Source organism: Cyrtonyx montezumae, unplaced genomic scaffold, assembly GCF_038088225.1.
Source record: "Cyrtonyx montezumae isolate F1298 unplaced genomic scaffold, pur_monq_1.0 scaffold_5, whole genome shotgun sequence".
In the NCBI taxonomy this organism is placed as follows: Eukaryota; Metazoa; Chordata; class Aves; order Galliformes; family Odontophoridae; genus Cyrtonyx; species Cyrtonyx montezumae.
In genome coordinates this window covers 4,829,310-4,840,315 of record NW_027072056.1, presented here as the reverse complement: position 1 = coordinate 4,840,315, position 11,006 = coordinate 4,829,310, and the positions used below count along the sequence as shown (strand labels likewise).

The 11,006-nt window shown below is 48.4% G+C and overlaps 2 protein-coding genes across 2 annotated transcripts; both read right to left on the bottom strand.

Annotated features, from left to right (window-relative positions):
- Nucleotides 1–457: 457 nt before the first annotated feature.
- LOC136056145 (G-protein coupled receptor 35-like) lies at nt 458–2,285 on the bottom strand. The gene has a single exon (XM_065748161.1). It carries the CDS (start codon nt 2,283–2,285, stop codon nt 1,338–1,340), a length of 948 nt encoding a protein of 315 aa, XP_065604233.1. The 3' UTR covers nt 458–1,337.
- Nucleotides 2,286–4,989: 2,704 nt separating this feature from the next.
- Nucleotides 4,990–8,627, bottom strand: LOC136056066 (G-protein coupled receptor 35-like). The gene is made up of 2 exons (XM_065748057.1): nt 8,555–8,627; nt 4,990–6,351 (listed from the first exon to the last, which is right to left on the bottom strand). The coding sequence occupies exon 2, from the start codon at nt 6,315–6,317 to the stop codon at nt 5,382–5,384; it is 936 nt and encodes a 311-aa protein (XP_065604129.1). The 5' UTR covers nt 6,318–6,351; nt 8,555–8,627; the 3' UTR covers nt 4,990–5,381.
- Nucleotides 8,628–11,006: the final 2,379 nt, after the last annotated feature.

Sequence of the window (11,006 nt, the reverse complement as noted above, 5' to 3'; positions counted from 1 at the left end):
CATGGTTCTGATGACATTTCTTTTTAATGTTTTTATAAAAATATTTAGCAGTAAAAGAAGTTATGTTTCTTACATACATTAAGTATCTCGTGTATTTTGTGAGGGCTGCTCTGAAAGCAATGCTTCCTATTTTATGAAGTTGTCCCACGCTGTCAGAACGGATGTTGGTGGGATGGCAACTGAACCTTCCCACCAATGTCCTGTTATGTTTTGTCACTGTGGTGGCAGAGGGGCATTCTGATGAACTGGTAAAGGTATGTCCTTGAATTCCTCCATGCAGAAAGAAATGGCACCCACTGTTACCCAGCGATGCTTGCTGAATGTTTCTGGGGACCAAACAGTGGATGTGAGCACAGTGAGGGATGGGTGATGTGTTTCAGCAGTAGCAATAGTGACAGTGGAGCACTTCTGTTGGTGCAGATGTTTTGAGGAGTGTGGCATAGAGGCTCCTGTTCACTGCTGGTGAAAATGCATGGCTGACGCTGAAGGCTATGATGAAAGACAGTGTTTTGTAGCTGAGAATTTGCTCTATCAAGTAGTGTTACTGAGCTCTTTGTAGCTGTTGTAGTTTCCATGGAAATAAATAAGAGACATTACTTTTGGTGCAACCTATGTATATGTGGCTCAAGACAATTCCTCTTCACACAGTGCAGCCCAGGAAAGCCAAAAGATCGGACGTTTGTGGACTAAGGTACAGAATAAGCTGCCAGAAGTGCTCACCAACCCAATATCAGCACTTTATCAGCAGTCCTGCAGTTGACTGGAGGTTAGCTAATATGATGCCCATCCACAAGGGCAGGAAGAAGGATCAGGCCAGTCAGGCTGAAAGGGAGCCAGCATCCTGGTGATAGCTGCAGGCACTGAGATTTTATAGCCTGGCAGGAAACTATCACTGTACAGGCAAATCCTTCGATGCAAGCAACACAGATGCATTGGGCTTGGCATTGTACTGGGGTGGCTTTTTCCTTTTTTTTAATGACCAGAAATTTCAGGAGTAGAAGTAGCTTTATACATAGCTGTAAAGGTGCTCAGTTTCTTATGTGAAGCAGCATGATGTGTACAACTAAGTGCGTGGTCAGAACAATGGCCTTATCGCTATTCTCCTCCGTACCATGTGGATCTCCTGCTTGATGAGGAAAAACCTCTGATATCGAATGCAATAATCTGAGCTGCATTCAATTGTGAGGGCAGCGGGACAAAATTCAAGTTACTATCAAGCCCCTTTCTACAGAAATGCCCAAACCCAGAGTGATTGCAACTGCTGCAATGGTCCCATTCGCTCTGCCTGAAAACTTCTGCAGCAGTTTGGTCTTAATATCTAATGCACCATCCTTTTCTTATGTTATGACTTGATCTGTGGGCTGCTGTGACTCTTGGCTTTGGTTCATCTTAGACCTCATTGATATACAAGTGGGGAGCAGAGAGGAAAATTCCTGACATTCCTTGGCTGCAAAGTAATAGCAGAATGCATCAAGACAGCAGTTGGAGTTGGCTAAGCAGGAAAGGACCTGAATAGAAACTCTCACTTTTGAGAGCAGGTGACAAGCTCCAGCAATCTCTGCTGCGAGCCGCAGGAGCAGTGCGATGTAGACCGGTGAAAAACATAAGACAAACACACACAAATTCACAGAAACAATGTAGACTGCTTTCCGGATTAGCTTTGTCTCATGGAGGCTGCTGGCCATCTTCTTTTTGAGACATCTGATGACTTGTATCGAACAAAAAACTATAACCCCTAGGGGAATAACATACCGAAAGCAAATGTAGAATAACGTTAAATATGTAGGCTCAGTAGAATGTTTCTGAAAGCAAAATTGTTCCTTTCCTTTTCCAAACGATGGGTTGAAGAAGGAAGAAGCGATTTGCATTATCCAAAGAAACCCACAGATACAGGCTGATTTCAGTGGGGATCGAAGAGTTTTTGCTTTCAGAGGGAACTTGATTGCAATGTATCGATCGATGGCAATCAGCATGATGATGAAGATACTCATAGGACTGTTTGTAAAATAAATCATCTCTATGGCAAAACACAGATTGTCTATGGGATGTTTGTTCTTGGTAAAGTATATCAGGAAAGGCAGGGAGATGAGCAGGGAACAGTCTGCAACCATGAGGTTGATCATGTACACCCGGGTCTCAGTCCACCTCTTGAGTTTGCAGCAGAAGACCCAGAAGGCGATGGTGTTCAGCAGGACCCCAGAAATGAGGACTGGGATGTAGACGATCAGCTGAAATAGCACAACAGCATCCTGCAACGCACTGCTGATTTCAGTGCAGTTCTTCATGATGGGCAGCCTCTGCAAGAAAAGGGTACAGGTAAGAGACCAAGCTCAGGGTCAAGTCCTCTGGGCCAGGTCCTGTGGCAGAGCCCTCAGCCATGCTCTTCTGCACCACATGAGTCAGGGCTGTGGGTGGGACAAGGTGAGACATAGCCCTCCTGGGACCCCGCATGAGCACAGCAGTTGGGTTTTTTGTGATGTAGAGCTGCATGGGCTCAGTGGCCCTTCGTAGCAGATAAAAAACAAAAACAAAAAACAAACGAACAAAAAAAACAGAAGCAAACCCCTCCTGCAACGATTCTGGGGTCACAACCCATCTGACTGTGGGCCTGGCTTGTCTTCCCTATAGCCACAGTTTTGGTAGCAGCAAAGGGTCTCCAAAGCAGGATGATGATGTTTTAGTCCCTTATCTCTGCCACTTCTGTGGTAATTGGAGACCCGTTGGCTCTTTTACCTTTGGACAGCTCAGAGCAGATCTGGGCACCATTCCTCCTTGTTTTACTACCAAAGCCATCCCATGGGTTTGTTGGGTCCCACGGACCCATGCAATGTCCTTCCAATCATGGGACAGCTCTGGTGGCTTTACTCCTGGACCACAGCTGCAGGCTGGAGCATGGTGTGTGCCATGGGCAGGATGGCCCTGGGCACTGCTGCTCGTCCTGTGGGCTGCTGAAGATTTATTGCTTGGCACCAGGAGGGGAAAATGAGCACACCTGTCTGATCTCAGCCTTCAACATCGGAAGCCAAAATGCTGCTAGACTAGAAAATACAAATCCAAGATTTGTATTTTCTAAGCCTATCTCCTGGTACATCTGTAAATATTTCAGGGCATCTGCTATCATCCACTAGCAGCAAAGACACCACAGAGGGTGAGTCAGACTCATTCTGCAGTTAAAAAGGAGCAAGAAAAGAAAACACTCCGATTCCCGTCATCTGTTATAGATTCATTGCCTTATAAGTCACTGCCTTTTAAGCCTAAATATCTAAACTGTGGAGAAACAGTCTGACTGCATGAACTTCATGAACAGTTTTTAGTGTCTGAGACTGGGAGCTGGATCTGGCAATGCCAGAAAAAATCTCAGCACCTGCTCAGTGCCAGAGTTGGGATGGCATTACAGAGATACGGGGACACCATAACTTTCAGAATGGAATTTATAGAAGGGCTGACACATAGCCAACATCCTGGCTCCTGTGAGCTTCAAGCAACCCAGGTCCTTGGCTGCACAGTGCTACCATCCACCCTACAAACGCTCCCTGCCAGCCTACCATCACCATCCCACAGTGCAAAAGCTGCTCCCTGCATGCAAAGCCCAAGGAATGCCCCATGTGAGTGCTGAGCCCACAGCAATCCCCTTGTCCCACACCAGCATGCTTAGAGTAGGGTGTCCCCTTGCAGAATGTGTGTGGAGAGGAGTGGTACGTGGCCACAGTGTGAGATGGAGACCTCCCCAGATAGCACACATGGCTGCCAAGCAGCAAAGCACATCTGTGCAGGCAAGAGGAGACTGAGGCACCTCTGTACCGCTGCTACCAAGTGGAGAGCCCTGGGCAGTGCTCTCTGGACGAGCTCAGGATACAGAGCACACTGCCACACGTCTGAGCAAGGAGAATTAAAGTTACCTGCTCCCTGTAGGGCCGTCCTCGGGTCAGGTCCTCGGGCAGGTCACAGTGGCTCAGGAGATGCCAGGGCTGGGGGTGCTGCAGGGTGATGCTGAGCGTGGCAATGCTGCGCTGGGCACAGCTGCCCAGGAGCTGCTGACAGCTCAGGAGCGCTGAAGCACAAGCAATGAACTCTTGTTCCCCAAAAGTGCTTCTTTTACCACCTCCTCTTCAGGATGGTCGAGCCTCTGGTGCCCTCTGTTGTTCCTCTCCCATCAGCTCAGTGCTTCACCACCATCTGTTTTTGCACCCAACCCGCTCTCCCTCCGTTTCCGCGCACACAAACAAGCAATTAAAATTTAATATTTTCAGTGGTTTGAAAACAAATCCTTTCTGAAGCAAAACCCACAATGGTTGCAAATTGCCCATTTGGCAGCAGAAAAGGACCCTCTGGGAGCCCAGCATCGAAGCAGCCTCGGGTGTGGTTGCAGAGCAAGCACAGGGAGGGGCAGCGGCTTAACCTGGGAGGCACATCAGAACCTGTGCACCTGCAAAGGTGGGCCCAGAGATGTGGGGCAAGATGGGGGCAGATGTGATGGGCCCGCTTGTCCTCTGCATGGTGCTTCTTAGCACAGCTCATCGATGTGATGGGAAAGGCCCCACTGGTAATGGCAGTCATGGCCAGCCACAGACAGGTAAGAGACATTGGCACAGAAAAGGTTGTTCTGTGGGTGTCGGGGTGGGGAGAAATTGTGCAAACAGGCAGGGAGGGCTTTGGACAGAGCAGAGCACCCTCACACCAGTTCCTGGTGTTGTGCTCTCTCAAGGCAGTGCTTGGCAGCAGTCACTGAGATTTGTCAGTATTTAGAAAGAAAAAAGCCCTTTCCTAGGCAGCCAAGAGCAGCACACAGGGGATCATCCCCCTCCCCGTTCTCCCCACTGGCTTTTCTAGGCTGCTGACTCATAGCACAAATGCATTTTACCCATGGAAATATGAGAGGTGACAGTGTGGATAGGCTGTGGAAACCCAGATGCAGCTGTGCCCAGCTGTGCAATGCTACCCTGAGCCTGCACAAACCTGGGGTCCAGCCTGACACCATCAGATTGTTTTAATGCAAGCAATCTGAAATACACCATGAGATAAAGCACAGTATATTTTTGTTGTTGTTGTTGTTGCCTTTTGTGCTTTAGGTTGAGTTGACTTTAGTTGCAACATGAAATAAAACAGGGTGACATACACGGGTCACCTGTGTTTCCGTAATGCACGGAGGGGAAGGGAACTATGTTAACAGTCTGCCTTTGCAGACTCACTTTTACATCTCTATGTAAAACAGTTCATCAGCTAAATAGAAACCTAGAGTAGAAATTATAGCTTAACAACAATAAACATAACAAAGCTCTTCTTGGAGTGAAAGGGGATGGTTATCCCGGTAACAGCGGCCTATCTTCTCGTGACGTTTGTTGGTTTCCTTGCAGTTTCTTTTTGTTTAATGTTTCTTTTCTTCAGCAAACTTGTGTCTGCGAGGAATGGGTTTGCGTTGTTCTGGCAGTGCTGGATTTGGGCAGCAGGATGGCTTCCTGGAACTCCTTGGTCACAAAGTAGTAGCAGATGCAGTCCAGGCAGCAGTTGGATGTAGCAATGCACCGCGTCATGGAGGAGAAGTTATTAATAAAGTGAGTCAGGGAACAGGTAGTTTCGGTGTGCATCATTACAAACCAGGCAAAGAGCATGAGGTGAGACGGCAGAAAACACACCAGAAACACAATCAGATTGGCATAAATGATGTAAAGAGCTTTCTGGATTGACTTCTCCTCCGGTGAGCTCATCTTCAGCTGTCTCTTAAGGTTCCTGATGATCTCTACAGAGCAAAAGGTCAAGATGGCTAATGGAAGAGTGAGAATAAAGAAAGTGGAAAGCAGAATCAGAGCAGGGGGTGTGCTGGTGTCGTTCTGAAAGCAGAAATGAGCACCTCTCTGCTGTAGCTGTAAGATGGCTCCGATGGTGACGGTGAGCCACAGAAGCCCACAGAGAAGAGCAGCTTTGGATGGAGACCTGAAGGCCCTGGCTTTCAGGGGGTGCTTTATGCCAATGTATCGATCGATGGAGATAAATGAAATGATGTAGATGCTCACCACCATGTTGATGAAATACATTGCCTCTATAAACTTGCAGAGTTCATCTCGGACTGAATTTTTCCAGATGAAATATGCCATGAAAGGCAAGATGCAGATGACAAAGAAATCGGCAAAGACCAGATTGATTGCGTACACCCTGGTTTCTGTCCACTTCTTTATTTTGCAGAAGAACACCCACAGGGCAAGGGCATTAAAAATTGCTCCAAAAATGAAAATGAGGATATATAGAGCAAATTCAGTGAGACGAACATGGGGATTCACATCTACGTCCATGAAACTGCAGCTGTTGGACTCATTCATCATCCTGATCTGTGGATGGCAGGTGATGTTCTGAGACCTGAAAGGGAAAAATGGTAAGACCCTCCTACCTCTCCATAGATACATGATTCCTATAAAATGGGCATTTAAGGAAATATTTACTCTGTTATGAATGTGAATTTGAGACTACAAGGCTGGCTTTCTCAGGCAACCTGTAATTGGGATGCATCCCTACCTCAAGCTCTGTTTATGGTCATTCAATTCATGAGTAAGTATCTCAGGGAGTACTTCCAGTAGGACACTGTGGGCAGCCTCTATTAAAAAGAGGCTGTTGAATGGAAGGGAGGAATGGCACTCAGAAGAGAACACATAGATAGCAGGAGAACCTGTGATAATGTCAGCACTAATTCTTTAAGCCAGCTTGGGCAGATGAAGCAAACTGATTCAAACTTGGTTTTGAGATAGGTGGGGACTGACGCAACCAGCACTAAGTATGCATAACCCAAGAGAAGAAACTCTTCTAATGGGTGTCCTGACCCAGGACCTGCTGCTCCTGCTCTGACCTGAGGAAAAACAGAGCAGAATCTGAGTCCTGTGTCCTGAAGGCATGAAGAAACCCAAAGGGAGGGAGTGAGGCATGCTGCTCTCATCCTCCCTGCAGGGAAGGAGGGATTGAGCAAATGTTAAACCTATTCATTCTGGAAGACAGTATAAGTCTGCACATGTAAAGCAGAACAACTTACCCGAAAGAAGAAGCACTGGTGCACAACAAGGAGTTGCAAATAAGGGCTTAAGAGTTTCCTTCTCAGGGCAGACACCCTGGGAAACCCATGAGACATAAGACGTAGGTCCTGAGCCTGTCACACTGACTGCCAGATGTTTCACATCAGTGCTGGTTTTGTGAAGAGCTGATAAAAACCAGCTTTTATCAGGCTGCATCCTACACAGAGCTGTATCCTGCACACAGGGCTTTCCCTGAATCGCTGATACTGTGCGTGTTGAGGAATTTCTGTGCGCACATTGGGGAGAATATAACTTTTTAGTTTTAAAGCAAGATTTTATCATTCTAATGGGAGAGTGAAGTGGTGGTGGGGGGGTCTGGTGAAATCCCCAGAGGTGCAGGACAACACTGTGACCGCAGAGCTCCAGTTAAGCAGGAAGTTGCCCCCGAGAACAACGCAGAGCTTGTGCTCAGATGATGAGGGCACTGCCTCCACAATTAGGCTGCAGCTCTGCTAACTGATAAATGCATAAATACCTCAAATGCTGGGGGGCTAGACAAGCACCCTGGACACCAACAGACGTTAACCTGACTCCTGCACAGGGCTTTCATGAGGTTATTGTATGCTCCAGTTTGGGTTTCTCAACAGAGCTTACTGCTTGCTGATGTGACCCAAGGAAAACCTCTCAGAACCTCAGTAAGTAGCAGCAGGGGAACACCCTCCTCCGGGGTGCAGCTGCCACACTGTTAAGCTCACCACATCTCTGAGGTGTGGCTGATGCCCAGGTTGCTTTAGGTTAGCTGTGGTGTGCACTGCCAGCACAGCCTCCATGCTGAAGCACAGCACAGGCAAACCACCAGCGTGCCCTGCAGCTTGAAGGGCTCTGGCTGACACTGGCTGGAGGTGTGATCCCGATGCAGTTCCCAGTGACGTGCCCTGCAGCTCAGGGCTGGCAAATGTTGCTGGCCAGGAGCTCACAGACTGCGGGAGGAGGGAGGAAACTGGCCGAGTGTGAAAGCAGACCAGGCAGCACAGATAAAGAATGGGTAAACAGTAAGCTTCCTCAATGAGATGCTGTGCGATAAGCTAGCACATTCTCCAGCCGCTGAAAGTGCTTAAGGTGGATCAGAGGTGGTGGTTGCAGTAGCAGAGCATCTCACTGCACCTGAAGGAGCAGGAGCAGGCTGGGGCTGGAGGTACGGGGTCATGGCACAGCGGTGTGCTCACCACAGACTGAGGCAAGCTGGGAAGCTGGGAGGTGGGAGCAAGAACAAGGCTGGGCTGTTTTTTTTTTTCCAGCCATGAGCAGGGAGCTCAGAGGAAGCAATGTGAGACAGAGGCTGGGGACAAAGCGGGTGTCACAGCAGCACCATGGTGGCCAACATCCAGTGGGATGACAGTGAGAATAGCTTAGTTTCCAGCCACCAGCAGCAGTACAGGACCGTGTGCAGCAGTATTTGTGGTGGCTCAGAGAAGCCAGGCACCGAGCTTCTTCCACCTCCTCCCCATCATGGCGGGTCCCTGAGCGTGGAGAGCAAGAGAACAAAGCGGTGAAGTTACCTGCGGGTGTAAAGCGACAAAATCACAGCAGGTCCCAGCGGGAGGATAGCAGGAGCAGGGCCGGAGGGGCTGTGGTCAGGCACACAGCGTTACCTGCACTGACAGCTCGCACGTACTTAAAGGCTTCTATAGCACCTCCTCCTTATGAGAGAGAACCTCATATCTGCTCGTTTTGAAAGATAGACCGCAGAATTGTAGGGGTTGGGAGGGACCTCTAGAGGTCATCGAGTCCAAAACCCCTGCCAAAGCTCCCTAGCCCAGGTAGGATAGGTAGGCGTCCAGGTGGGTCTTGAACCTCTCCAGAGAAGGAGTGTTCACCACCTCTCTGTGCAGCCTGTGCCAGTGCTCCATCACTGCACTGTGAAGAAGTGCCCCTAGGCACTCCCTAGGGTGGAGAGCGTCTGCCACCCTCCTCAGATGGAGGTGGCTGCCGCCAGGGGATCCTTGGGATGGGTTCGTTGCATGGGGCAGCAGCGCAGCAGGAGGTGGCTGTGATGGCAGGGGACTCCACCATGGCACTGGGGCTCCTGTGAGTGGCAGGGCTTCACTTGTTAGATCCTGCTCTGGCAGAATTGGATGAGGGAGAGGCAGCTGTAAGCCCCAAAAGACCCAGAGATGGGTTGCTTCCCTCAATGGGGAGCTGCCTCACTGCCCACTGACCCTCAGGACCTGACCAGCAGTAACACTTCTTTGGTGCCAGGCTGACGTCGATGGTTTGTTCATAAGAGAGCACACAGGGTGCCCCACCTGCTCAAAACTTGGGTGCCCTTGGGGCCAATAGAAGGTCATGAAGATGAAACCCACTCACACCGCTCCACTTTTGTGGAGGCTTACATACTTTGCATTCACCTCATAATAATCACAGAGATGTGCAGAATGGAAAAAGGCACAGGGGAAGGGAGCAAAGAGCCCCCTGGGGGTTCAGGGTAGCAGTGGGCTTTGGTGTCTGATGGAAACGATGCAGTGGAAACTATCACAGCAGGGTAATTTCCTTCCAGGAGAGACTTCTTGATAATCATGTTTGTGTCCACTGAGGGTGAGAAACCAGTAGGGGAATGAGTCATCCAAGTGAGTGTTGGTTCTGCAGGAACTCAGCCTGGAGCCAGACTGATCATTTGGGGCTGGGAGTGTTGACCCATTGGCCCTCTGTGATGGGGCACCTAGTGTTTGCACTGGCAGCACAGCAAGTTAAGCTGTTACAAAGACTCTTATGAGGCAGAGAACACAGCCACGTTGCCGCACATGCACTTCTACAAACCGACCCTGCAGTTTCAGTTAGCAGCAGAAAGATGAAACCAAGCTGCAAGGAACAGTTTGCTGTAGCTGTGCTCACCATCCACTAGTCCCAAAGAGGTCTTCTCTCCAACCAGGTGAGCACAAGTGCTCTGGTTTCTCCTGCTGCCTTTGTCTGTGGGAAAAGCAAAGCCTTCATCCTTGGTCATCTCCATGCTGGTGGTGCCCAAGCTCACCCAGATGCACGAGCTCAGGCACGAACTCTGCCATGCAAAGTGGGGCAGGATGGGCAGTGACTCAACAGGCTGCACAGCTGTCATCCACCTACACGTGGCTGTGGCTGTCTCACTGCGTGATGGGGAGCTCCTGCAGGATGGGGAGCTCCCACGGTGTGGGCACTTGTCCTGTCTACAGTGAGGTCCTGAAGGCCATTTTGGGGAGAAGCCCTGTCCATCATAAGGGACAGTGCAGTGCAGGGCCATGGGACAGCCTGTACCTTGGGGTCAGTGACCCACCATGGCCACACGGCAGCCCTGGTGTTGGGGAGAGAGAGAGCTGCTCCCCTGGGAGCTCAGGAAGGAGTGAGCATGTGAACTCGCTGATGTCACTGAGCCTAGAAGGCCTTTGAGCTTTCTATTGGAAACATCACTGAATTTTCTCTACTTAAAGCAGTATAAAAATTGCTGGCAGTTGGTCATTAATGTGACCATTGTTATGTGGTCCCCCCGTTTATTTATCTATTTATTCCCCCCCCCCGTTTATTTATTTATTTATTCCCCCCGTTTATTTATTTATTTATTCCCCCGTTTATTTATTTATTTATTCCCCCGTTTATTTATTTATTTATTCCCCCTTTATTTATTTATTTATTCCCCCCTTTATTTATTTATTTATTCCCCCCGTTTATTTATTTATTTATTCCCCCCTTTATTTATTCATTTATTCCCCCCCTTTATTTATTTATTTATTCCCCCCTTTATTTATTTATTTATTCCCCCTTTATTTATTTATTTATTTCCCCCTCTTTATTTATTTATTTCCCCCCCTTTATTTATTTATTTATTTTCCCCCTTTATTTATTTATTTATTTCCCCCCCCCTTTTTATTTTATTTATTTTTTCCCCCCTTTTTATATTTAATTTTCCATTAATTTTTTTTCCCTAGTATTTTTTTTATTTTTTTTCCCTAGTATTTTTTTTTATTTTTTTCCCTATTATTT

What these genes read in the sequence shown, in the direction of transcription:
- LOC136056145 (XM_065748161.1), bottom strand. Translation starts at nt 2,285, where the DNA reads ATGAAGAACTGCACTGAAATCAGCAGTGCGTTGCAGGATGCTGTTGTG.
- LOC136056066 (XM_065748057.1), bottom strand. Translation starts at nt 6,317, where the DNA reads ATGATGAATGAGTCCAACAGCTGCAGTTTCATGGACGTAGATGTGAAT.